The sequence below is a fragment of the Strongylocentrotus purpuratus genome, unplaced genomic scaffold (genome assembly GCF_000002235.5).
Source record: "Strongylocentrotus purpuratus isolate Spur 01 unplaced genomic scaffold, Spur_5.0 spur5_scaffold_18, whole genome shotgun sequence".
NCBI classification, from domain to species: Eukaryota; Metazoa; Echinodermata; class Echinoidea; order Camarodonta; family Strongylocentrotidae; genus Strongylocentrotus; species Strongylocentrotus purpuratus.
This window is the reverse complement of record NW_022145603.1, coordinates 19,016,206-19,043,964: the sequence shown is the minus strand read 5'-3', so window position 1 is coordinate 19,043,964 and position 27,759 is coordinate 19,016,206. Positions and strand designations below refer to the sequence as shown.

General features: G+C 37.1%; 1 protein-coding gene across 1 annotated transcript; it reads left to right on the top strand.

Annotated features, from left to right (window-relative positions):
- The first annotated feature begins 3,183 nt into the window (after nt 1-3,183).
- LOC576970 (acyl-CoA synthetase short-chain family member 3, mitochondrial) lies at nt 3,184-26,967 on the top strand. The gene is made up of 15 exons (XM_030989371.1): nt 3,184-3,543; nt 4,688-4,832; nt 6,078-6,266; nt 6,945-7,076; nt 9,054-9,197; nt 11,021-11,197; nt 12,804-12,955; nt 13,762-13,865; nt 14,335-14,430; nt 15,097-15,160; nt 15,738-15,819; nt 16,386-16,508; nt 16,890-16,989; nt 23,701-23,876; nt 25,584-26,967. Exons 1-15 carry the CDS (start codon nt 3,239-3,241, stop codon nt 25,662-25,664), a joined length of 2,070 nt encoding a protein of 689 aa, XP_030845231.1. The 5' UTR covers nt 3,184-3,238; the 3' UTR covers nt 25,665-26,967.
- The last annotated feature ends 792 nt before the right edge of the window (nt 26,968-27,759 follow it).

The window sequence follows — 27,759 nt, the reverse complement described above, 5'->3', positions numbered from 1 at the left end:
TCATTGACCCCCTTAATATGGAAAAGGGCACTAAAATCAACTTTCTATAAGTATGAGATGACAAAAAGTTTTTAACATGCAACATGGCAGCCATTTTGACTTTAAAAAGGGTTAATTATATGCAAATTTATGCAAATTAGAAGTCAAGGAGTAGTTGTAAGCTGCTGATAATGCTATTATCTTGTTCCTTGACCCCCAAAACATCGGTAAAGACACTTCGTTAAGCTTTCTATGTGTCTCAGATCTAGAGATATAGTTTTAAACATGAACAAATGGCAGCCATTTAGAATTTAAAAGGGGTTGATTATATGTAAATTTATGCAAATTAGGAGTCAAGGAGTAGTTCTAAGCTGCTGATAATGCTATAATTATGTTCCTTGACCCCCTAAACATGGAAAAGGGCACTAAAATCAACTTTCTATAAGTATGAGATGACAAAAAGTTTTTAACATGCAACATGGCAGCCATTTTGACTTTTAAAAGGGTTAATTATATGCAAATTTATGCAAATTAAGAGTGAAGGAGTAGTTGTAAGCTGCTTATAATGCTATTATCTTGTTTCTTGACCCCCAAAACATCGGTAAAGACACTTCGTTAAGCTTTCTATGTGTCTCAGATCTAGAGATATAGTTTTAAACATGAACAAATGGCAGCCATTTAGAATTTAAAAGGGGTTGATTATATGTAAATTTATGCAAATTAGGAGTCAAGGAGTAGTTCTAAGCTGCTGATAATGCTATAATTATGTTCCTTGACCCCCTAAACATGGATAAGGGCACTAAAATCAACTTTCTATAAGTATCAGATGAGAAATAGTTTTAAACATGCAACATGGCAGCCATTTTGACTTTTAAAAGGGTTAATTTTATGCAAATTTATGCAAATTAAGAGTTAAGGAGTAGTTGTAAGCTGCTTATAATGCTATAATCATGTTCCTTGACCCCAAAAACATTGGTAAAGACACTACGTTTAGCTTTCTATGTGTATCAGATCTAGAGATATAGGCTAAAATAGGTTTTGTGTGTCTACCAGGGTCCGATATGGCGGCCATTTTGAATTTATGCAAATTAGGCACTGATCCACCACTACAATTTTTGTCAACTTTTAGTATGTTATTGTTAAGGTTTTTCCAGATAATATGCAAGTTGAATCGTTTCTGTTGCAATTAGTTCTTGGTTGACCCCTATTTTTTCATATTTTGACTGTACTATGTTAAGTAGAAGTAGAAGAAGAAGAAGAATATTAATGCGAAGAATAAGAACAAGGAGAAGGAGAAGAAGAAGAGAAGAAGAGAAGAAGAAGAAGAAGAAGAAGAAGAAGAAGAAGAAGACGAAGAAGATGAAGAAGAAGAAGACGACGACGAAGAAGAAGAACAGTTGGTTATATTAGGTAACCACGTTTCCAGGAAAATAAAGAAAAATGTGTATATAGCTGCCACCCCTCCCCCTCCCCAACATTTGCCTAAATTAAACAAGGAACATTATTAGTAGCAAAGCATGAGCGTAGATGGCGGCATTTCAATCAGATGTTGTAGCTCTAAAGTCCGAATGGTCATAATTATTTTTTAGTGTACCTTTGATCTCTTCATGTCAACAAAGAAAACATTAAATAATTAAAGCTGACATTTGTAAAATCATGGCCTACTTTTAACTTTATAATTACATATTTTTTTGTCAGTAGTTGTGCCCATCCTTGACTAGGGGTGTTTGCATGGCAGTGCAATACACAAAAAAAGTATTGGGGGATGGCAGATATTTCCACTATAGAGGGCGCGGAATGGACCTGTTTGCGTATGGTGCTGGGGGTTAATATCAGCACCTTAATATTTTTCATTTCTAATTTTTTCCAGGGGTGCTCTTCGCGACTGAAAGTCGGATTATTGAAGTACGTGCTGTTACCGAGTTCTGTATTGACAAGGGAGCCAATAATTTTAATCACTGAGAAGTTTGGTTTCAAAAGGCGCACTTCGATCAATAGCCTCCGTCGGTTAAAAAAAAAAAAAAAGTGGGGGGGGGGGGGGGGGGGGGGGGGGGGGGGAGGTCTGCACGATGAGCGTTCGATACAGTATACCCCTGAATCTCAAATTGGTGAAAGCATCAAAAGAGAGAAAAACAGAAGAAGAAGAAGAAGAAGAAGAAGAAGAAGAAGAAGAAGAAGAAGAAGAAGAAGAAGTAGAAAAAGAAGAATATAGGGCCATATTAATACGTGACCACATTTCCATGAAAAATAAGGATCATTCTATATAACTGCCCCTAACATTTGCCTCACTAATCTAGGACCATATTGTAGCAAACATGAACGTAGATGGCAGAATTTCAATCATATTTTGTAGCTCTATAAGGTCTGAATAAGGGGTCTGAATGGTCATAATTTGTTTAGTTGTATAATAGGCCTACTTCTCTTCATGTCAGAGATACACAAAGAAAATATAATAATCGAATTTGCAAGCCATTTGTAAAAGCCTACCTGTAACTATATAATAACATACAATTTTGTTTTCAGTAGTGTATAGGGGTTGCGCCAGTGCATTTTCGAAAAGAATGGGGGAGCAGATAGTTACGATAGAGGGCGTGGACCTGCATGGGTGAGAGATTGGGTTAATTTCTTCAGCACTGTAGTTTTCTTTTCTAATTTTTTCCAGGGGTACTCTGCATGGAGTACGTGCTCTCAGGGAATGTTGTATTTACAAGCTGGAGAATTTTAATCATATAGAAGTTTGAATTCAAATGGCGCTCTGCCTCGATCAATAGCCTCGGTTAAAAATAAAATAGGGACAATTAAGGTGGAGGGGGGGGGGGGGGGGTACTGCGTAGGGTGCTGTGCATGTGCACTGGTAGGCCTATACCCTACAACTCAAATTGGTAAACGCATTGATAGAGAGAGAGAGAGAGAGAGAGAGAGAGAGAGAGAGAGAGAGAGAGAGAGAGAGAGAGAGGATAAAGAAGAATCTGATCCAAGGTGGTTATTATAGTGGGGAGTGGAGGGAGGGGTCTCATTCACGTCTAAGATGGATTATGATGCCGGGTTATGATGGTGATAAATTATGGGAACATGAGTGATGACGTAGGCATAATGATACCGGTTGCAATGCCCAGGGTAGCATATTAAGTCAGCTGTGCATGCGGTGCCCGGAGTTTAACCCTTCGGGAATCGGACGGAGCGCTACACGACGTACACCCAGCACGCGCGGCCAACGTGTAATTGTTCATTCGATCGTGCGTGTCGAGGAAACATCACAATGGCTACTGCAAAACTGTCGTCAAAACTACGGCTTTTCGCCACAAACTATGGGTCAGCCTCATGCAAAACCATCATGGGACTAAGGAATTTCAGGCGGACCATTCCAGCTTCTCAGTCGTTTTCTACAAACTCGAGAAATCATCAAAAATCTCAGCCGACCGCGACACATTCGACTTACCCGCAGGTGTTTGCAGACAGCATTACACAACCGGAAGAGTTCTGGGCGGAACAGGCTGAGCGGGTGGTGTGGTTCAAGAAATGGGACCGGGTGATGGACTTGACTCAATCACCGGCCTCGAACTGGTAAAAAAGCTCAATAATTTTTTTTTTATTTTTAGTGAAGAATTATGATGGGGAAACACTATGCTTGATACTTCATCAATAACTGAAGTAGATTCTAAATTTGGCTGTTATCATTAAAAAAAAAGGTTTCTAGATCTAGATCTAGATCTACTTGAAAAAGTCTTGGACTCTTGTTCAGCTGTTTGTGTGAATGACACTGGTCACCTCCCTGCACTGATAGGCTTTTGAGGTCAACAGGTGGTCAACAGGTGGTCAACAAATTCAATGTTAAAAATTACGATTTCGAGAGGATGATGGATTCATGTAACTCCCAAGTCCTATAACAGTATTACTATAGTCCTAATGACAATGTACCCTAGGCCTAGTATAAGTTTTTTTGTGGAGAAAAAAATATTGGTGTTTTCGTGTCATGATTTGAAATAGAAAAATCCTCAAAAAAGAAATATTTTACATGTAATTTCTGTTTGTTGTTACATGCACCTGTCCATCTCCAAAACAAGTTCAAAAGGAAGTATGGCCATTTCTTTCTTTCACTCACTTTACTCACTTTAAAAATAACTATAAATTCATTGAAATTTAAAAAAAAGTCATGCAATTAAACTTGGAAAGAAGAATTCCTTTTTGCATTACACCCCCCCCCCCCCCCCCCCCCCCCCCCCCCCCCCCCCCCCCCCCCCGTTCTGTCCATATGCCATGGAATACGAGGGACCAGAAAATAACAAAGATACTTAATGATCAAAATACCTGCATCAGGATGTGAGCTCAGCTCAGGTGCTGTCCAGTCAGTTTTTCTGTGTTTTGGTAAAAGATAGGCCTACATTTGAATCAAAGCAGTTCCCCAAATAAAGTCAAGACTTGTTCACATACATGAAAGTTGTTCCACAGAAAAATGCATTTTCAAAAAGCGTACTTAGGAATGCTACACTTGATACTTTTGTATCTTTTAACATATTCAGATACATTGTATTGAATAAGGATGCATTGGATGTTTGTTGCCTGCAGCTACTGTTTTCGTCCCCACTTTCTAATTAACTTAGTAGAAGGGTCATAGAGAAACTGCTGCAATGTGTTATGACAAATGTAACCATGCAGGTTTGTTTATAGTTTACATAAACGAGTGTGTTTGTTCGTCTTCTTGTCTCAGGTTCGTCGGCGGTGAGCTGAACATGTGTTACAATGCCGTTGATCGTCACGTTGATGAGGGCTACGGTGATCAGGACGCTATCATCCATGACAGCCCCGTCACAGGCAGTGTCACCAAGATAACCTATAAAGAATTACAAGACGAGGTAGGTAGCACATCAATTTAAATTCTCATCGAATGGATACCTCAAGTATCTGGGCCAGCTCTTATGCATCTAGCATTTCTAGGCCATATTACAAGTTGAGCGACATCCCTTTGAAACGCGTGTTTTAAGTTTAACACACGTCTCAATGGGATGTCGCTCAACTTGTACTTATGATGGTTTCGTGAGACGCAGCCCAGTAGTAGTACATGTAGCTAAGTTTTAAGGCTCAAGTCTTATAATCCAGATCACGTCCAAGAATTTACTTTATAGCAAACATCAAGCCCAAATGTTTACTGATATCCACTGTGAGGTCACCACATGTTCATCAAGCCAATTCAAAAGTCACCATAAACTACATCTACATGTACAGGTGTACATGTATCTGTGTCCTATAGATTGGAGGAACTGTAATTGGGCGACAATGAAATGGACCTTGATATGAGACACAGGTTCAGGCCGAGGTTCTCCATAACTTCCTGTCTTCAGCTGTTCTAGTTTGCTGCTCAAATTGATGTTAACTTATTAGCCTATTGTCCTAGTTGGCATGCTCCTCTTTCTTCCACCATAAACATGTATAAAAAAGATATAATTATTTAATGTTTGAAAGCAGATCATTTTGATACATAGCAGAGCTTTGCATTCATACATGTACAGTACATTAAACACATGTATCTCAAATCAAAATGAACTTTGCACGTACATTGCATACACCTGTACGTGTACATGAAGCTGATTTGAAATAGGAAGATTTTATTTGTCATCAAACATTATTATGTCTTTTCTTAAATCAACATTCATAAGATAATGTTTTGAATTCTTAACCTATTTTGTACAGTGTGTATGTTTACAGTATTAAAGTCTAGGGAAATGAACAAACATAAAAGAAAACAGCCAGAGAAAGAAAGTGTATTAAAATACAGTCAGCAACTAAATTATTCATACCCCTTGTGAATTTGATGGTTTCAGTGTTTTTCGAACCTCAAAAAAAAAAGGTGGACTGATTGAATTAGAGCCTTTGTTGAATACTTTTAGATGTACGCTTTGCTATGTCACATTCTCACGAAACATAAATCGTGACGAATCAATTTTTCACACATTTTAAAAAACAAATTACAAAAATTGGTAAGGGTATGAATGATTAAGATGTTAACTGTATTTGTGCATTACCAATAAATTGTGATTGAAATTAACTTGAATTAACTGAACTTCCTACGCTGGTATCTTTTGCTATTATTTTTCATGCAGGTTTCCAAGTTTGCTGCAGCGTTGGTGAAGTCTGGGGTGAAGTACGGCGACCGTGTTCTCATCTACATGCCTATGATTCCCCAAGCAGTGATGGCTATGCTTGCTTGTGCCAGGATAGGAGCGATTCATGTTCTGGTCTTTGGAGGGTTTGCATCGAAGGAGCTGTCTGTTAGGATAGATCATGTTAAGGTGAGGGTAGAAAATAAGGTCTTGGTCTAAACAGAAAAAGAGAGATTGTTTAAAACTGATCAGACTTTGATGCCTCAATAAATCTCTACATGTGGGACCTATGATAAGCAAATGAATAAATGACGACGCTTGCATGTGCCAGGATAGGAGCTATTCGTGTACTGGTGTTTGGATAGATCACGTTCAGGTGAGGAGAGAGATGAGAATCAGAAAAGGGGTTCTACGACATACAATGTATATTCCAGTGCTAATTGCTTAGAGGTCAATGTCTTATGCTAATTGAAATCCTGTCTGTAACATTGGACCGAACACTGTATTTAATTCTAACTCTTCACATGATAGACTGAAACCCAAATGGCAACCCTAAGAAGGTTTTAGTCAAAACAGGAAAAAAAAGAGGGTTGTTTTAAACGATCGGACTCTTATGTCTCAATAAATAAATCCTTACCTTCATCCTTGCCAAAAGGCTCAATTGCACTCTTAAACCTAACAATTGGCCTTCGATAAATTGACTTGGGCTGCCTTCAAGAATGTGGCACTAAGTTATCAACAATTTCAACTGTTTAGCCCATTACATAGAAGTGTACATGTAACAATACCCACAAACTGTTTACCGCCCCCTCCTACCGAAAAAGACAAAATATTGCTTCATCATTTTTGTCTTCTTTTCCCCCACAGCCTAAGGTAATAGTCTCAGCGTCGGTTGGTGTTGAGCCCGGGCGCATCGTAGACTACAAGAGCCTTCTTGATAATGCCATCGATATGTGCGAATCCAAACCAAAGGCATGCATCATCTACAACAGACCAAACGTAAGTCTCAGCTATCCAGTCAAATTCAGCAGGTTGGATACCAAATCTCAATAAAAACCCAGTAGTATGATACCCGTTATAGCAGTTTACAGTTTTCTAAAGGTCTAAGAATTGATTCAGCTATTCCTTCTTAAATTGACAACAATTGGATACCAAATTTCAATAAAATCCGGTATCACACCCATTACAGCAGTTCACCGTTTCTAAAGGTCTATTAAAGTGATTCTGCTTTTCCTTCTCAAATTGACAACAATTGGATACCGAATCTCAATAAAAACCCAGTATGACACCTGCTATAGCATTATATCGTTTTCTAAAGGTCGAAGTGATTCAACTATTCCTTCTCAAATTGACAACAATTGGATACCAAATCTCGATACAACCCAGTATGAAACCCATTGTAGTAGTTCACAGTTTTCTAAAGGTCTAAGTTATTCTGCTTTTCCTTCTCAATCTGACAACAATCGGATACCAAAGCTCAATAAAACCAAGTATGAAACAATAACATCAGTTCACAGTTTTCTAAAGGTCTAAGGGATTCCGCTTGTCCTCCTCAAGTTGACGACAATAGGATAATAAAGCTCGATAAAACCCAATATGACACCTATTACAGCAGTTCACAGTTTTATGAAGGTCTAAGAGATTCGGCTTTTCCTCCTAAATATTGTATTTTCCACTCTGTCATAGTCTGAAAACTAAGAATATGTATTAAGTGAGACTTCAGTGATCATTTTTTATAAAGGTATCTGAGCAAAACCGAGTTGTATGAAAAGCATGTCTGGAACGCAATGTGCATACATGTAACTGTTGAAATTCATAATTTTAGGACACAGAGGTAGAACCAAATCGTTAGGATATTGGGCTGATTAATGCATCTCTCCAAAACAGCATTGTTAATCAAGTTCAAATGTTGAACTGTGGTGAGACTACTATTGAAACTTGGTATAGTGCCATTCATCATCATTATTTAATCGTCATCATCATCGTCATCATATATTGTTATAATCATATTAATGATCTAACTTCATTATCATCTTCAATATAAATAATCACTTCTAATACTCTAAAAGACAGATCACCTCATACTTGTTCACAGTTATATAAGTCTTGTGTCATTGTTATTGTTTTGTGATTTGTTGCCATCGTCATAATCATCATCATTATCGTTATAAATCATATTAATGATCTTAGTTATCATCCTCAATATCAAAAACACTTTTGATGCTCTAAAAGTCAGACCACCACCTTATACTTGTTCACAATTATACAAGTCTTGTGTTTTCATATTTTTGGCTCTTATCATTATCATCATCATCATCATCTTTATCCTGATCCTCATTATCACTATCAATAGAACATTTGCCACTGTCCACCTCACACTCGTTCACATGTTTATATAAATAAACAAGTCTTGTTTTGTTGTTCTTGCTTTTGTAGTTATTGCTGTTTAATCATCATCATCATTATCACTATCATTAAAATGTTTACCACTGTCAATTTAATACTTCTTCACAAGTCTGTCAATTTAATACTTCTAAACAAGTCTTGTTTTGTTGTTCTTGCTTTTGTAGTTATTGCTGTTTAATCATCATCATCATTATCACTATCATTAAAATGTTTACCACTGTCAATTTATTACTTCTTCACAAGTATATAAGTCTTGTGTTTTTATTGTTTTTGTAGTTGTTGCTATCATCATCATCACCACCATCATAATCATCATGATCATGATCCTCATCATCATCATCATCATCATCATGATCCTCATCATCATCACCGTCATCGTCATCATGTTTACCATCATCATCATTGTCCCTACTATTCAAATGTTCACCTCTCTGAAACTCGTACTTGTTCTGTTAACAGTATAGACATTTAAATCTTCAAATTATCTTCTAATTGTTGTTATCGCTTTTACCATAATCCACATGTTCATCATCATCCTCACTATCACCTATATATTACCCATGTTCACAGTTTGAAACTGCCAACTTCATACCGGGCAGAGATTTCTGCTGGACAGAGCTTGTCTCATCGGTCAAGGGCCATGATTGTGTACCGGTCAAGGCGACAGACCCCATCTTTGTCTTACACACGTCAGGTACAACCGGTACACCAAAGGTAAAGATATGGTCGCTATAAACGCTTTTTTTTTTCTCGCCACTGTCCACAGTTTGAAAGCACTAAGTTTATACCGGGCAGGGATTTCTCCTGGACAGAGCTGACCGCCTCGGTCCAAGGTCATGATTGTGTTCCGGTCAAAGCGACAGACGCCCTCTATGTTCTACACACGTCGGGGGCGACAGGTACCCCTAAGGTAGGTGCTGCGGCAGTATCAAGTTCATCATCAATACCGGTAGTGCTAGAGGTGTCGTGGTCTAGTGGATAAGTCACCTGACTGCGGATTAATGGTTGACGGTTCGAGTCCCGCAAGACATTTATCTACATTTGCCACACTCGACCCAGGTGAATGTCCTGTGCAGCGAGAGTCACGGTACAGTTGGAAATTACTTGGACCTTGCCTTCATGAGTGGAGAGCATTCAGGAATGATTCGGTTGAGGAGTCTTTGATAATGAACATTCCTTACAGGATAGTTCTTCAGGAGTAGGCAGAGACCTGGGCCCATTGCACAAAACTTACCATTGATGACAAAGTCACCATGGAAACCTTGATTTTGATAGGCTTTTGAGCCCTGTTACCATGGTAGTTGCCATTAATGGCAAAGTTACTATCAATGGTAAGTTTTACATGTATGCAATGGGGCCCAGACCTGTTGGGTTGGATGTAGAAGTGTATTCCTTTAATACATGCGTTTCAGTGGGGTGTCTGCAAAATTGCACTAGATAGTGTTGTGAATTGATGTGCTGGTACATGAAATTTGACCCCACTGTTTTATGACTAAACCATGATCTTGCTCTAAACTTTTGATCTAGGCTCTCATGGGCCCCCCTGGGGAGTACTGTATACAGGGTGGCCCGCAATAGGCCATTTAGTATTACTTATTTCTCTGTGTTTAATTGATATAATAAACTTTAATAAACTCAATCTTAATGTTAATACCTCTGCTCTTCTTTAATCTTTTGACTAAAGCCTGCCGCAGAATATGCAATTGAACGGAGGTCCGATTTTTGTAATAAAATCACAATAGCATCAGATATGGACATTAAACAAATATAATCTTCTTGATTTAGTTTCTAAATAGTGGAATGAATACTAAAAGTTAAAACTCAGTGCATTGTAAACCTTCCAGTTCAATTAATGCCAAATCAGCTTCAAAATCGAAGACCATCCCAACACTGGTCTGATGTCAATATGATTCATAGCCAATTTGGGCTTTTCCTGCACGTTGTACCACAGAGATGGCTATATCCTTAAAATAAGGTTTTCTGAACCTTAATATCAAAAGCTATTTTCAAGATTATTCAAAAATCAGATCCTAGTCGCATTTTATAGTTTTCCATTGGCTTAAAGAAATAGACCGGTTTTGGAAACACCCCCCTGGAAGCTCTTATTACCAATCATGTGAAAGAATATGTTTTGACTAATATGTGATGATACAAATTTTGCAGAGAAACCGACTACTAATTGATATATTTAGTAAATTATTATATCTATTTGGACCTGATAGATATCGCGCATGTGTCACATAGTCCCATAAACATCTTTCTGTGTACAGTGCTTGTAACTTTACCAAGACTGGGCCAAATTTCTTATAATTTTGATAATTCCAGAAGCTTGCAGTACACACCAATACTTATATGCTAGATGATCAACCTTTTCTGATCGATTCCACAACGTTTCTTTGACAATGCAATCGGAAGACCATAACTGGTCTTTATCTTTTATATCAAATGCTATTTTTCAAAGTTATTCAAAAATCAGATTTGCTAGTTGTATTGCATGGTTTTCCATTGGCTTAACCTTTTTATCTCTTTTTTTCTAGGCTCCCATGCGCCCAACCGGGGGGTATGTAGTGGCCCTGTACTGGACCATGAAGCACCTCTATGGCATGGAGCCTGGTGAGGTCTGGTGGGCTGCGTCCGATCTGGGTTGGATTGTGGGACATTCCTATATATGCTATGCTCCCCTTCTGCATAGGAATCCAACTATTATGTACGAGGTGGGTAGCAGGGAGAGAGAAAGAGAATTGAGAGATGGAGGGAGGGAGGGGAGGAGAGAGAGAGAGAAAGAGGGAGATGAGAGAGAGACAGAGAGAGACAGAGAGAGAGAGAGAGAGAGAAAGGGGGGGGGGGGGGAGGGAAGAGAGGTAATATCATTGTTGGACATTCCTACATCTGCTAGGCACTGCTATTATGTATGAGGTGGGTAGCAGGGAGAGAAAGAGAATTGAGAGAGAGAGAGGGAGAGAGAGAGAGAGAGAGAGAGAAGGGGGGGGGGGGGAAGGGGAGAGAGGCTTTAGTCATTATTGGACATTCTTACATCTGCTATGCTTCACTTCTACACAGGAATCCAACTATTATCTATGAGGTTGGTAGCAGAGAGTGAGAAAGAGAGAGAGAGAGAGAGAGAGAGAAAGGGGGAAGGGAGAGAGAGAGGGGGGGGGGGGGGGAGGGTGCAATAAGGTAAATGAAGAAATTGATAGATCAAATTTACTAGAGGTACATGTATGAATAATTCAGTTGTTAACAGTATCTACATTGGTAGAGAAGAGATATATATATGAGAAAGATGAACAAAAATGACGGAGAAATTGAAGTGAGGAAGAGAGAGAGAGAGAGAGAGAGAGAGAAAGAAAGAAAGAAAGAAAGAAAGGCATAAGGAAGGAAGAAAACCTTGAAATATTTATAAAAAAGTGATAGAGAGAGAGAGAGAGAGAATGAGAGTAGGAGAGAGCAAGTAAAAGACAGACGTAAGGCAGAAGGCAATCACAACTGGAGTCTGTTCACCACAGATCTTTCAAAATTTTCGAAAAAGACAACTAGATTTAATAGCAAGTCTTCCAGCTGTGGATTTAGAAATGTATTGCCAGATTGAAAAGCAAGTTGTCTAAACCTCCCTGCTCCATTCTGTCTTACAGCTACAGTCAAACCTGCTTTAGAAACCACCTGTATAGAAAGACCACCTGTTTATAAAGACCACATTTGTTGTTTCCCTTGAAAATGGTTTCTTATTGAAACGTCTACTAAAGGAACCTGTACATAAAGACCACCCACCTGCCTGTTAAGACCACTTTCCATGTCTCCCTTGTGTGGTCTTTATGGACAGGTTTGACTTTATTAACTGTAATACACTCCAACGTCACCTCTCTTCTCTCACTCCCTCCCTCCCTCAAGGTCAGCCGGTTGGCATGCCAGATGCAGGAGCCTATAATGGCCATTTTTCTTGTCTTCCTTGGGTAGTTTTTATAGTAAAACTGAAATAGACTCCACCATCACTTCTCTCACTCCCTCTCTCAGGGTAAACCGGTTGGCACGCCCGATGCCAGAGCTTGAAGATGGTTTCTCATTAAAAAATTCACTAAAGAAACCTGTACATAAAGACCACTTGTCTGCAAAGACCACTTTTCTTGTCTCCCTTGGGTGGTCTTTATAGACAGATTTCACAGGAATGCCAGTTTTCAGACAATAGCCTGATTTCAGACCCTGGCAAGTTATTTTCAGACCATAGTTCAGGCCTTTTTGTGTACAAAAAAGCTCATTCTAGGTGATTTTCAAGCCCTCTGATCAATTCTAACTGGCATCCCTGCTCCTTGTCCTCTCTCTCAGGGTAAGCCGGTCGGCACGCCCGATGCCGGAGCCTTCTTCCGGGTATTGAACGAGCACAACGTTGTGTCCATGTTCACCGCTCCAACGGCTCTCAGGGCCATCATCAAGGAAGACCCCGACGCTGTCCTGGCCAAGAAGTACTCCAGAGATAAGTAAGTGATCAAGACCATAGCTTTGCTTCGTAGATAGCTTTAGATAGCTTCATAGACAGCTTTAGCTTTGCTTCGTAGATAGAAAATTTGCAGCTCAACTTGGCTCAGTGTATTGAAATGTTTCCCTTTTGAGGGGAAAGAAAGAAGTAAGGAAGTGAACTTTCCAAAATAAATGTCGTCAGGAAATGTTTATCTTTAAGTGTGCTGGTAGAAAAGACAATTCAAATGGCATTCAAGGAGCAGCTGTCTGTTACAAGAGATACCATAACCCCCCCCCCTCAAAATAATGAAGTTGATCATCCCTGTAGAATATGAGATTTCACCAAAAGATAGGTTTTTATGCCTGAATGGCATTTTGTAAAGTCCTATACATAATCTGCATTTTATAAGTGCGTGTAGAAAATAAGCATGGTTTAATGTGAAGAAAACCTAGATTTTATTGTGTTATTTGAGTAGATTGGCATTCTTCCTCTTCTTATTGTCGTTTTGTTTTGCATTATCAATGTGTTTTCTTGTCCCCTCAGTAAAATGAATTCCCTTTAAGGTTCGTTCAGATATGACGATGTGAACCACAACAATATAAATGAATGCCTGCAACAAATGTGAAGGGAAGCACGCTTTGTGTTTTCTTTTAAAAATGCAGCTTTTTGCAGAGTCCGAACAAGCCTTTATTGTGCACATGTTTTAGAGATTTATTCTTTCCCATTTGTTCTTTTAAATATTTTATTTTATAATTTCTTGTTTCATTTGATTTAACCATGAAACTTCAGTTTAGTTCATTAGCTTTGCTCATTTTATGTTTGTAGATTTAGATATCTGTATGTGGCTGGTGAGATCTTTGACCGCGAGTCGCTTCACTGGTGCCGAGATGTATTCAACGTCCCCATCATTGACCATTGGTGGCAGACAGGTCAGTTCAACATTGAAGTCATTGACCATCTTATATCCTATTCTCGTTTCATGAATATACGTAGAAATCAGGGAAAAACTTGTATTAAAATACCATAGAACTTTGTCTTGCCCTTGGCTTGTACTGGTTATAATTTTGAAATGTTGATAATCTCTTTGTAGCTTTTATGATTTCACAGATTGGGATTAGCTTGGACTAGTCTGTAAGCACAGTCTCTATTTTGACACTTTATCACAATTCTTAAAGCCTTGAGCAGAGCCTAGATATGTCAGTCTTCTGGCTTATCTGGAGCAGCTCAAGTACAAAGTCTATGCAGTATGCTCTCAACCTAGTCTAAAAGTGCAGACACTATTCCTCAACACAAAGGACAAGGGTTTGTGCATGAAGACTAGGCTTGGGCTTGCCTGTGCATTGATGATATTATTTGGAAATATTGATAATCTAGCTTTGTGACATTTGAACTTCACAGAAACTGGATGGGCAATGACGCACACAGCTGTAGGAATGGGAGAGGACTTATACCCAAGACATGGTGTGACCGGCAAACCAGTGCCTGGATGGGATGGTAAGAAGGAAAGATTGATGGATAGATGGATTGATGAATGGATAAATAGATGGATGGATAGATAGACATAGAGATGGATAAAGGAAAGGTACACATCTAGGATTAGGAGAAGATCTGTGTCCTAGACATGGTGTTATTGGAAAACCTGTGCCTGGATGGGATGGTAAAATGGATAGATAGATTGCTTGGTGGATTGATAGATGGATAGGTAGATAGGTGGACAACTGGATAGAGTAATGGATATATGCATGGATAGATAGATCAATTTATGGGTGAATTAATTGAAAAAAGGATAGATTGATAGATTGATTGATAAATGGGCAGATAGATAGATGATAAATGGGCAGATACATAATTAGAAAGACCCATGAATCTACAGATTGATGGCTAAAGATATAGTTCTATAGCAAGATTTTGATTGATCGAGGGAGGGATAGTTACATGTATGGAGGTTTTTGGGGAACAGATAGATGTACAGATACTGAAAAATAAATAGATTATTAGACAACGAGATGAATAGATAGATAAATAAATATATAAACCAACAGATCAATATAAACATCGGTAGGTGGATAGATTGATAAATGGATAGAAAAATGTTGGTAGATAGATGGATATATAGATGTATTACTTGACAATAAATTATATCTTTATTTTCATTTCTAGTGAGGGTTTTGGACCAGACAGGCAAAGAGGCACCTCGTGGCGAACTGGGAAACATTTGCGTCAAGTAAGTGAACTCCTTCAATTACTGTAATTTTGATATTACAGAGCTTTTTTTTTTAATGTGAACAGTTGTGCCAATGCATTGTTACCCAGCTCATTTCTTGAGAGAAAAATGTGGATAAAATCTTCAGATTGGCAGCATGTTAAAGGTAAAGACCAGTATTGGAAACGCCCCAATTTCAAAAAAATGAAATGGAAGTTCTTATTACCAATCATGTGAAAGAATATGTTTTGAATAATACATGATGATAAAAATTTTGCCGGGAAACCGCCTACTAATTGATATATTTGGTAAATTAGTTTATCTATTGGGATGTGAGAAATAAAAACGCATGTGTCGCGCACGTGTGCATAGTCCCATATACATCTTTCTGTGTACAGTGCTTGTATATTTTTATGAAGACTGGGCCAAATTTCTTTTCATTTTGATGATTCCAGAACCTTGCAGTACACACCAATACTTATATGCTAGATGAACAACCTTTTCTGATCGATTCCACAACGTTTCTTTTACAATGCAATCGCATGACCAGAACTCAACCTTATCTTTAACTTCGGTGTATCAATCTTTTTCCAATCAGGTTGCCTCTCCCACCAGCTGCCTTCACCACACTGTATGGCAGCCATGATAGGTACATCGAGACCTACTTTGAGAAATATCCAGTAAGTAGAAGGAAAACATCTCCTTTATAAATGTAATGCTTCCTGGGAGAAATTTTAATTGTTTAAACATCTCTTGTGCTCTAGTTTTCCATTTTGCTCCGGTCATTACACAACATGCACCTTTTGTATATGTGCATGTCTGCAGCTGTGGTTTAGGTTGTAGGCTGACTCCTGTGTGGCTTAATGTAAAGGGGGAGAGAGAGAGAGAGAGAGAGAGAGAGAGGGGGAGAGGGAGAAAGAGGGAGAAAGATGGAGAGAGAGGGAGAGAGAGGGAGAGAGAGGGGTTGTAGGCTAACTCCTGTTTGACTTAATGTTAAATGAAATCTGGAGGGGGGAGTGAGGAAGAGAGAAAGAGAGTGAGTAGAGATGGGGGTGAGAATATGAGAGGGATAGAGAGAGAGAGAGTTGGAGGGAGAGAGAGAGAGAGAGAGAGAGAGAGACAGGTTGTAGGCTAACTCCTGTTTGACCTCCTTTTCCTCCTCCTCCTTCTCCACCCGCTCCTCCTCATTGCTGTTGTTGTTGTTACTATTATTACTATCAATCATCATCGTTTATCATCTATCTAGGGTTACTATGACACCATGGATGCAGGTGTCCATTCTGAAGATGGTTACATTGCAATTCAAGCCAGAGTAGATGATGTCATCAGCGTTGCGGGACATCGTATCGCTGCAAGTGCTATCGAAGAGGTAAGAATCTTGTCTGCTTTTCACACATGCACCCAGGGTGATTGCACCTTGGTCATTATCCTAACAAAACAAAAACAAGTAGTCAACACTTTGAACATCTACCAGGCTACCCAAGCTTTTGAAAGTTTAATTTGTACTAATCAACAAAATGTATTTGGTTTTGTGTAATAGGGGTTCAATGTCGCTATACTGTATTATAAATAAGAGCTTTATTTATTACAACTGTATGATTGTCATTTTTCAGGGTATGGTTGAACAGAGGAATTAGATGAAGTAGTTTTATACTTTTCTTTTCAATGGTAACACAACAACCAGATGTGAATATATTATTGTCTTTTCAATTTATTGCTTTTTTCTCGTTATGTTCAATATATATTTCAGGCCATGGTTGAACAAGGAGATATAGTAGAATGTTGCACCATTCCAGTCAATGACAAACTCAAGGGACAAGTTCCAGTCGGACTCTGTGTTCTCAAGAAGAGTAAGTCAAAATCCTTCTTCTTTTTAGTTGTTGTTGCATCTATTGACAATTCCAGGCCATTCATACTGTTGTCCATACTGTTGTTAATTTGACTTTTTTGTGATTTTTGTAAGTCAAGAATGAAAGATGGATTCGTTGAACTAAGGACTTTGTTTTTTAGATGTAGGCCTAAGCTTTGATCCCAAGAAACATTGATCAGGAATTTGTTTGTTATACCTATTACAAAAATTACAAAACTTGTTAAGGGAGTGAATATGTCAGTTGTTAACTTTACGTCTTGTACCCATGTATTTGATAAAAAAATTATAATTGATCAATACAGCAGGCCTGCAATAATGTGTATGGCCATTGACTAAGGGTACTTTCTGGAATCATTAACTATCATTCAATAGTTATAAGATATTTTCCATTCTTGTATGTCGTACAGGAATAATGAACTGGCCTTATGGAAATGACTTGCATTAGAGCGTGTAGTAAGTTTGTCTTAGCCATTACTATAGACAGGCCTTACTTATCCTTTCTACATAAAATCTGATTTACTTTCACTGAATCCAGGTTCTGAGACACGTTTGTCTCCCTCTCTTGACAAGGGCAGGCACAATGTGTTACCCAAGATGTGTGTGTGTGATTTTTCATGCCATTTACCACAATCAAATTATGGATGTTAATTGAAGAAGAACTTTGCCCCCGCCTCCAGATAAAAGGTGTTACAGTGGCGAGGGTCAAATGAATTAAGTGACTCACTGACACATTATAAAGGTCAACTATAGAGTGACGGAAAAATGATGGAAGTATTCCATCAAATGTTTAGGGGAAAAGCTAGTTGGTTGCCGTAGATTCTTTAATCCAGAATATCATCGATCAAAAAGCGTTTTCACGGCATCTCCTTTTTTCGACCAGAGTATTAACCTGCCTTGCCATTTTCACAATATCTCTGAAAACCTACTTCTTTCCTCATTTATATTCGTACATGTGTGTTTAGTGAGTTTGATGTTTGTCTGCACAAAATGTTATTTTATAATAAAGCGGTATCACAGCGCTATTACTGTTTGTTTTTAGCACTCCTAAATAATCAAATTATTAGTATTATTCAAGACTTCAAGTTAATACTGACAACCTTGCTAGTCATTTAATGGGGGATAAACCAGTGAAAGAATAAGTACTCTTTTGTTGGCAGAGCTCTATTCAAAATATCAGTGAGATTGTACCTTTATTTATTTGTACAAGAGCTTATTGTTAGAGTGCTCTTCATAGTGAACCCCCTCACCATTCATAAGGACTGGTTTCTCTGGCTTAAACATGAGAAAATAGATACATGTACATAGGCCAATCTATTTATGTAACTTGTCTCTCTCAAGATACAAATGTGTGTTCTAGAACCTGTCTAGAATGGCCACCCGTCTACAGTGGCCACTTTCTTTGTTTCCCTTGGATGGCCTTAATATACAGATTTGATTGGAATTTATTTACCCCCTCCCAAGGTAGAAAAAATTTCCTTGTTGCTCTTCATGTACATGTAATTGGTGGTTCAACATGTCTGAAAACTCTGAATAGGTTTTTAAACAGCAGCAGGTATTAAAGGTAAAGACCAGTATTGGAAATGCCCCAATTTCAAAAAATGAAATGGAAGCTCTCATTACCAATCATGTGAAAGAATATGTTTTGACTAATACATGATGATAAAAAATTTGCCGGGAAACTGCTTACTAATTCATATATTGGTAAATTTGTTTCTCTCATGGTCTGTGAGAGATATAGGGTAGTCCCATATACATCTTTCTGTGTAAAGTGCTTGTAACTTTACGAAGAATGGGCCAAATTTCTTATCATTTTGATGATTCCAGAACCTTGCAGATGCTAGATGCTAGATGATCAACCTTTTCTGATCGATTTCACAACGTTTCTTTCACAATGCAATCGCATGACCATAACTGGTTTTTACCTTAAATCAGACAGCAAAGGCATATGTGTGTGACCTACATGTACATGCACATAGCATCATTTATTAATACATGACATGTACATGCATGGGGTGTGCAAACAGTAAACAACAAAATTATCTCTACCCCTTATATGAAGTGGTAATAAAACCCAAATGAATATAAAGTAGAGATGAGTGTACATATTTGATATCATTAAAATCTTATGATCAAAGTGCCCTTTTATACCTGGTTCAATATTTGGAGTACCGACAGACATCCTATTTTAGTATTTACAGTTTACTTCAAATAATGATACATACTGGTATTTTTATGTAATCGTGTCGTATACAGATAAAGTTTCAAGCCCTTATATATGTAGCTTTCATAGGCAGCAAAGTCAAAGAAAAATGACACGTCTGGCTTCTGAATATAAATTGTTCAAGAGAAAAAATAAATATTGACATTCTTTTTCATATCTTGTCTATGTGATAATATTACTAATACTTAAAAAAACTGAAGTGTTAAATCAACATGTGTAAGGGGCACAGAGTGACATCTTTTTTTATTTAATATGCTTTATCTCACTATTTATGTTTGTGGATCATCCAATGTTTATTACAAATGTTGGATTCAGAATTTTAAAGGTACTATGTCCCTTTTGCAGCCAACCTCAAATTCTGTAGAACTTTGCAGGAATTATGAATATGTCATGTATGTCCTATCTGTGAAATTTAAACGTTAGCAGTGTCCTCATACTCGAATTATGCAAGGAAACCCGTTTACTTTCTAGACTTCACTGTCAGACACTATTGAGTGACTGACTGGCTTTTTTTCTTCTTTGGTAATAACATACATGAAAAGAGTTGTAAAGGGTACATGAGCATTTGTCTGCATCAATAACCCACTTCTTGTGATGGCCAAGATTAAACTGATTGAATCTTTGCACAGCATATAACGTACATGTATGACCATTTGGTACAATTGTCTGAAAATCAAGACTATTACTTTTGGGCTCTATAGCCCTAAAATCGATTTGACAACTAATAGTCGTTATTTTCCCACTTGAAGACATTTTCAAGCCCCACCTTTTTTAGGGAAGTTCTAAATTAGTATTATCTTTCAAATGCAGTTGGAATTTAACTTTTCATTTTTTTGGCCTGCAAATGGGACATAGTACCTTTAAAAGTGTCAAAGCTACTTTATTGGAAACATACATGTTCTCTCTCCTTAGAACTTTAGCCCTTTCAGGACAGAATTTAGTTCTAGGGCTAAATTGATCACATGCTGTTTTTTAAATTGGCAACATTGATATTTTCTTTCTTTTATTGATATTTTGTTAAAATAAAGTGTTATGTCTGTAAAAACAATTGACATGGGGAAGAATATCAACATTTTGAAGAAAAAAAATGCAAATTTGATCCAAAAACAATGATTTAGAATCTCTCAAGATGTTGCTAATTTAAGGATTTTCCTTTAAAATATTCCAGGCATCATTATGAAACAAACATGGATGCAGTGTGTGCAGAAATGTTTTCCCTTTCTCATACTACCAATGCATCTGGCATTTTTTCTTTTGTTGGGGGTTGGGGGGGGGGGGGTCTGAATCAACCTTTATTGAGTCAAACTACGAAGTTTGGAATGATTGTCGCAAAAGGGTTCAATCTTTATTTGATGCTTCTAAATGAACCCTTGGGTAGAACCATATATTTCTTTTTATATAATAAGTGAATTTCTCGTTAAAGTTCTAATTTATCTCACTACAGTCATACTTAAAGGTAATACAAAGTTTTGGTATGGGGTCATGAATGCGCGGTTGAAATCGAGTCTAAAGTGATGAAATTGTAAATAATAAACTCTTTATGTTGTATAGCTCCCTGTCAAGAATTAGCTTTAAAACAATGTTTCTTGACTACAATTGACCGATTTGCTATTCCTGTTTGGAAATTATATATCAGAACTGCATATTCTGAGATTTTCATGGTCGCAGCTACCATGGAATGGCCTTTGGCGCTATTTGAAATATTTGAAATTTACCAGGAGCACCAGTAAATTTTGGTTATTCAATTTCTCAAAAGCAGAAGTGTTTTAGGGGCGAGATTTTCTAGTGCATGTAAGACATCCATAGGGACATCCAAATATATCAACATTTTAAAGAATTACTATCCATCCAATTTTCAAAATTTCCCCGAACTTTGCATTACCTTTAATCTGATCAAATTCATGAAGTAGATATCAAGCACATTCACATTTATCTTCCTTTGACATCTTTGAACCCATCAATTTTATTGCGAAGATCTGAAATGTAAAGTTCTTGCAAAGGCTGTCGAGAAAAGGGCTCTGAAAATGTTTACTGTACAATTCTTTGTTACATATAGTGGTAATCTGGTGGATGCAATTCATATGAGCCACCTCACCTCAGAATATTTGTATGCGACCTTTTTCTCAAACACAAGGGATGTCAATTTTAACATACCGGTTCCCACAGCTTACAGTGTTAAAAAAAAAAAGAAGAGGGTGCGAATCTTCCAGGGGGGTGTTTCACAAAGACAAAGATCAACGTTAAGTTGGACTTAACTATGGCAGGCCGTTCATGCCACTGTTTGCTCTCACCGTTAACTGGCATTGGTCGATCAAGGGACGTACAAATCATGGTCAAAAATCTACAGAATTTACATTTATGGATAATTCATTATTAAAGAAAAATATATTTTCTAAATATCATAATGGTGAGAGCAAACAGTGGCATGAATGGCCTGCCATAGTTAAGTCCAACTTAAGTCAACCTTAGTCTTTGTGAAACACCGCCCTGTTTGCCCAAAGCCCATCTTAAGTTCAGGTCTTCAACATACACTCACACAAAGTGACAATGTACATGTGTTAAGCCTACAGTGCAAATCTAGTCTGACAAAATTATGGAAATACGGTATAATCTGGAATGATATTTGTTGTTACGTTAGCGGGCGATCCTCATCTGGTCTCCATGGTATTTGGGAGCCGGTAGATAACCATCTTGATATGCAAACTGTCATCTCTAGGATCCGCTGGGGAGAGATAATGTACGCATGTTGCCCGTGATAGTATCGGGAGTCTCGTGGCGGGTAGAAAAAAAAAGAACAGGACTTTGTGGCGATAAGTTTTTATCAGTGTTTGCACTTTGATGCACTTTCTTTATGTTTTGTTTTGTTAAGGGGATATTGTTTTAATATAAATGATAACAGGAGAGAGAAAGAAATAGAGAGAGAGAGAGAGAATGAGTGAAAGAACATGAAAGAGGAGTAGGGAGAGAAGCAAAGGATGAGATAGTATGAGAGAGGGTTACAGATTGAGAGAAGAGAGAGAAAGAGAGAAGAGAAGAGAGATTGAGACAGAAAGAAAGAGAGAAAGAGAATAAGAGAAAAGGGGTAGGGAAAAAAAAGCAAAGAATACGAAAGTAGGGGAGGATAGGGTTACTGAGAAAGAGGGAAAGAGAGATGGATAGAAAGAGAAAAATCCAGGGCACAATAGAATGCATTAAAAGAGCGTGAGATGGAGAGAGGAAGAGGGGGGGGGGCAATGAAAAAAGGGGGAGAGGATGTTTGGGCAGAAGAGACATGAAAGAAATGTATAGACGCATGTACAGTAGTATACATGTCCAGATCGAAAATTGAGTGAGAGTGAAAGGGATAGATAGAAAGAGTGAGAGAAAGTGAGAAAGAGAGATTAAGAGAGAGAGACTGAACAAAAGAAAATAAAAGGAAGGGAAAGAAAAAGGAGAGGAAAAAGGGAGGTTTAGAAAAAGGTCATGCCTGGGTCATCTACCACAGAATGTACTGTATGACTTCATTCAGTGAAACATGGATTTCTTTCATTTTTTAGAAATATTTACATTTTGTGTACATTACAAGTACACAAACGTGTGGTATGTAGCGTGACAAAATAGGAATTATAAAAATAGCGGAATTTATTTCGGGCTATAAAGAAGAACATAATTTTAGATAGGGAAATGATAACGAAGTTCCTTGAATGCTTGAGCACCTTTTCATGGTAGCTCGGCTAAAGCCAGGGTAATAATATGATTGCAGGGCAGTCAGGGAGAATGGTATTAATACTGATGAGGCTACCCTAGGTAAATAAGACTTATTATTATCATTATTTGCTTGGGAGTGATTGGAAGGTTTGATTGCATAGCACATACGTATTGGTGAATGCTGTGAAGTTTGAAATCATCAAAATGATAAGACATTGGCCCAGTCTTGCTAAGAGTCACTGTATGCTTCTTTGATAGTCTTCCAAACAAAAATAACAAAATCGAAAAAAGCTCACAGATGACTTCCGCCTTTCCCAGAACTCAAGCTTCTCTCCTATATATATATAAAAAGAATATCACAGTTCAGTGGTAAGAAATTCATTGATGGTTGATTGTGTTAAATTAAAATAGTTTTTATGATCAGATTTAGGACTCAGCAAATGTTGACTACGAGGCTTACGTTGGACCTGTGGCGTTCTTTAAGGAGGGCATTGTAAATAATAAATTTTCTATAACATAATGCAGGCCTCAAGATTATCAGCATACTCTAACACTGACCTTTTTTTACATGTTGTTGTGTTTTTCATGTGAGACATTACACAGGCCTGAGCAACAGATCATGGATGAAGTGATCGCTACCGTGCGGTCTAACGTTGGACCTGTCACATTCTTTAAGAGGGCTGCCATCGTCAGTAAACTACCAAAAACCAGACCCCAAAAATTCAAAAAACACTGCAACACTTACCTTAAATTTTGTTGTTTCTTGTTTCTTATTTCACTCAGATGTTAACAAGCCAGAGAAGCAAATCATTGATGAAGTGATCGCTACCGTGCGCTCTAACGTGGGACCTGTCGCATTCTTCAAGAAGGCCGTCATCGTCAGTAAGCTGCCCAGGACTAGGTCTGGAAAGATCACTCGAGGAGTAATCGCAAAGATGGTCAACGGTGAAGACTTCAAGGTAGGTTTTTTTTCTTCGAAGGTTGATTTAAGACCGCTCCTGAGAAAGAAAATTAGATGGTGATTGCCATCCTGTGTGCCATCCACGCCAAGAGGGTTACCATCATGCCCAAAGACTTTGAAGATATTAAATTCCCCCCCCCCAAAAAAAAAATAAATAAATAAATAAAATGAAATAAAAAATAAAATAAAAATAAAAATAAATAAATAAAATAAATAAATAAAAAAAAATAATTTTTAAATAAAAAAAATAATAAAAAAATAAAAAGAAAAAAAGAATAAAATAAATAAATAAAGTAAATAAACAAAAATAATAAATCAAATAGACCATTTCGGAGATAGCATGTATACCGATGATCCCTGAATATCCACAGATCTTTCAAAAGTTGAGAGGTCCCAAGTTGTTGCATTTTAGAATGGTCACTGCCACAATGGAGGTGTTCCATGAATACCTTGTGTTTGTCTTTTTGGAAAGAACATCCCCACATGTGTATCAAATAATGTACCATTGGTGCGAAAAATAATAATGATTACATAACTTAAATGAACATGTATCCAGCATGCATCTCAATTGAGTTTGAGTTTGAGTTTATTGATTTCACATTTCACACGCAGAAATAATACAGATATAAAAAAATATACATAAAAGACATATTGTTTCATAATTTAAAAAAAATGATTATATTATATTAATTGACAAGGTAATTATCACATTTGTTTGACAACTAATATCATTTAAAGGAAACCCAGACAAAAGTACAAACTGTGAAATGTGCAGAAACGTATAGAAAAGCAGATCTTGTAAAGAATAGGTTCCTGGGAGACTTGAAAAATAACAGGGACAGAAAATGTTTACTGTAGAGAGAGGTACACAATTCAAATTAAGATGGCAGTAATTTGACAAATAATTGTTTGCGAGTTCAATACAATACAATACAGAAAAAAGAAAGAAAAAGAAATACATTAAAACGAAGGGGAGTAACGAGCCAATAAATAACAGAGTATGCACCTATTTCTACCACACATGTTTGCACCACCTGAACGTTTACAATAACCAAACAATGAATTGAGTTTGCCAAATAACCCGTTATTTTCAGACTCGGGATACTATCCCGAAGCTCGAATTTGCATCTTCACCAGACCGATACGCTCATCACAAACTGGCTCAGCCGGGTGCAAATGGATATTTTGGAAACAAGACCAAGATTTCTCAGGATATTTTCTCTAACAAATATCTAGCTAATTGCGACTGTGGGCCGATAAAGACGCAAATTAACTGGTTAATTTGCGATCGGGATGGTTAAAATAGCGGGTTATTTGGCAAACTCGAGCTGATGAAAACAGGCCTAATGGGTTTTAAGTGCCTTACACTTACAAGCCAATCCATCCCTTGTATCAAGTTAAATCGGATGAAAAAAGAAAAATCAGATAAACACAATGCTGAAAGTTTGTATGGAATTGCAACAAGAAGAAAGTTATGAATTTTCAAAGTTGTAATCACTATGGGAATCTTGAACCTGGAAATATGGCATTCTACTTTGACATATTTTTTGACAAGACTCCAAATTGTTGTCAACTGAAATATCATTTGTTCCTAGTTTTCTCCTAATCAGTCAATAGAAGTGGAGACATACTGGAGATGCACTCATATTCATCAAATTATCCTCTTTATTTTATTTTATCCTTTATTTTTTTTTCCTCTCTGAAGATTCCACCAACGATAGAAGATGCTACTGCGTATGACGTTATTAAGACTGTCATGCTGAGGGAGGGTATCATGACTGAATAGGCAACGTGAAATTCAACCAGTGGGACCATGGCTGACTGAACAGTGCAGCTGGTACAGTAGGTGGGACTAAGCAAGATTTTTTTTACAGAGTTTGGAGTCTTTCAGAAGCTCTGTTCATATTTGTGAATACCGCATCGATGAGCAGCCAATATGAACAGGGCTACGGGATTGTGCTCAATCGGTTATGCCATGTGACACTATCACAAAACTTCTATATTTTTCTACAACCTTACGTTAAGTGTCATAGCTCATCATAACTTTTGTACGGTCACATGATAAACAATACACATGCTTTCATATAACAAAACAAAATCTAGGCTTTAGTACTTCTTGCATATAATAGCCTTCAAGATTGACAGAATGTCTCTAATGGAATTATACACTTTGATTTTTATTGATATTTTGCTGATAACTGAAAGTTTTTTCTCATTTTCAAGCGACATTGTACCTTGTATGACAAAAGGAGGCAACTCAAATATTTGTGTGCTAACATGGTGCATGTATGGTTGTGTAAATGTAATGTAATGTAACGTTTTGTTTACAGTCTTTACAGTTTACAGCTTCAATAATCGTTAAAAAATATGAACATATCAGTGAGGTGAAGGGAATATGACAGTTTAAATTTAAAAATTGATAAATGTATGATATGCTAATGGCATTGAAATCAATCATTCATGTGTGATCGATCCTGCCAATTTTAAATACCAAAGATTATGTTCAGAAATCTGTGATTGCCATCTGCCAAATTTTTATTGTGCTGTGAGCCATGATAATGTGTCCTCTCTGCCAATATAAAAATTCTTCATGAATGAAGATTGTCAATCAGTTTATTATTGTTATTATGATTATTATTATTATATATATATTTTTTTTTGGGTGGAGGGGTCTTTTAATAGAAAGATCAAAATATATGTAAAAGTACATAGTTTGATATATACAAGTTATAGTTTTCTTTCGTTTATTCTAGATATAGAATAGTGTATAGACAAATTATTTTTGTGTGAGAAAAGGATTGCTTGAATGAGCTACATATACATTTAAGTAATGTACATAGAGAAGTATATGCAAGTATTCATGTACATCTACAGTATATCTTGTATAGAAATTGATTTTGATTTTGTATTAATGAATCATTGTTGTGCCTTGAAAGGATGATGGTAGAAAAAAATGTAACTTTAAGTTGTTATAATGACATGTTTCAATGCTGCAAGGATATTGTTGTCCTATTTTTTTTATTTTTCATTTTTTTAATTCAGTACAATTATGTGTGATGAAATTCTATAAAGCAGTAGTAATATGCAAACTGGGGGGTGTTTCAGAAAGATTCTAAGTTGGACTTAAAAATTATGGAAAGCTGTTAGCATCTTTGAAAATATTTTGTAAAAGTTATTTTGAAAGGCATAAAATGTTGATTCAAATCATTCATATTTTCTATCATCAAGGAGATTTCATGTTCTGGATTTGGAATTTATAAAAAAAAGTATAAAATACTTGAATTTCTGCTTTTGAATATATTTCATTTTAAGACTCAAATGGCTGTCCATAATTTTTAAGTCCAACTTAGAGTTAAGTTCTACTTAGGATTTTTGTGAAACACACCCCCAGGCCTTTAAGAAGAGGTGAGAAATTGGGAGAGAAAGAGAGAGAGATATTTTTATATGATGATTGAGAGAGAGAAATTAAAGGCCTGTTCAGATATGACGAGTTAAATTGTAATACACTTCACATGTATCTTATAAACCGAGCTTGGTGAATAAGCACAAAAGTTCTTTGTTGCGCGCAGTTGCCATTCATATACATGTAAAAAAAAAGGAAGTGGCCTTTTTGCAGCGGATTACCGTGCCATATCTGAACAAGCCTTAAGAGTATAAGGGGATTTGTAATGAAAGCCAAAGAGAGTATTAATTGCACCATGTGATACAATCACAAGACATCATTCTCTTGTTAAAACTTTGCTGTTTATGATTTGAAGAAAAAAAAAAGATAAAAATCTGTGTTTATAAAATCTACATGTAAATGTACTTAAGGCACTTAGGGTAGAGATACCATCTACTCCAGTCCAAAGAATACATGATGCTAAAGTTAACCCAGCTAT

Coding starts and splice junctions, on each gene's coding strand:
- LOC576970 (XM_030989371.1), top strand. CDS start 3,239: ATGGCTACTGCAAAACTGTCGTCAAAACTACGGCTTTTCGCCACAAAC. Junction 9,198..11,020: donor GTACAACCGGTACACCAAAG/GTAAAGATATGG, acceptor CTTTTTTTCTAG/GCTCCCATGCGCCCAACCGG. Junction 12,956..13,761: donor AAGAAGTACTCCAGAGATAA/GTAAGTGATCAA, acceptor TTATGTTTGTAG/ATTTAGATATCTGTATGTGG.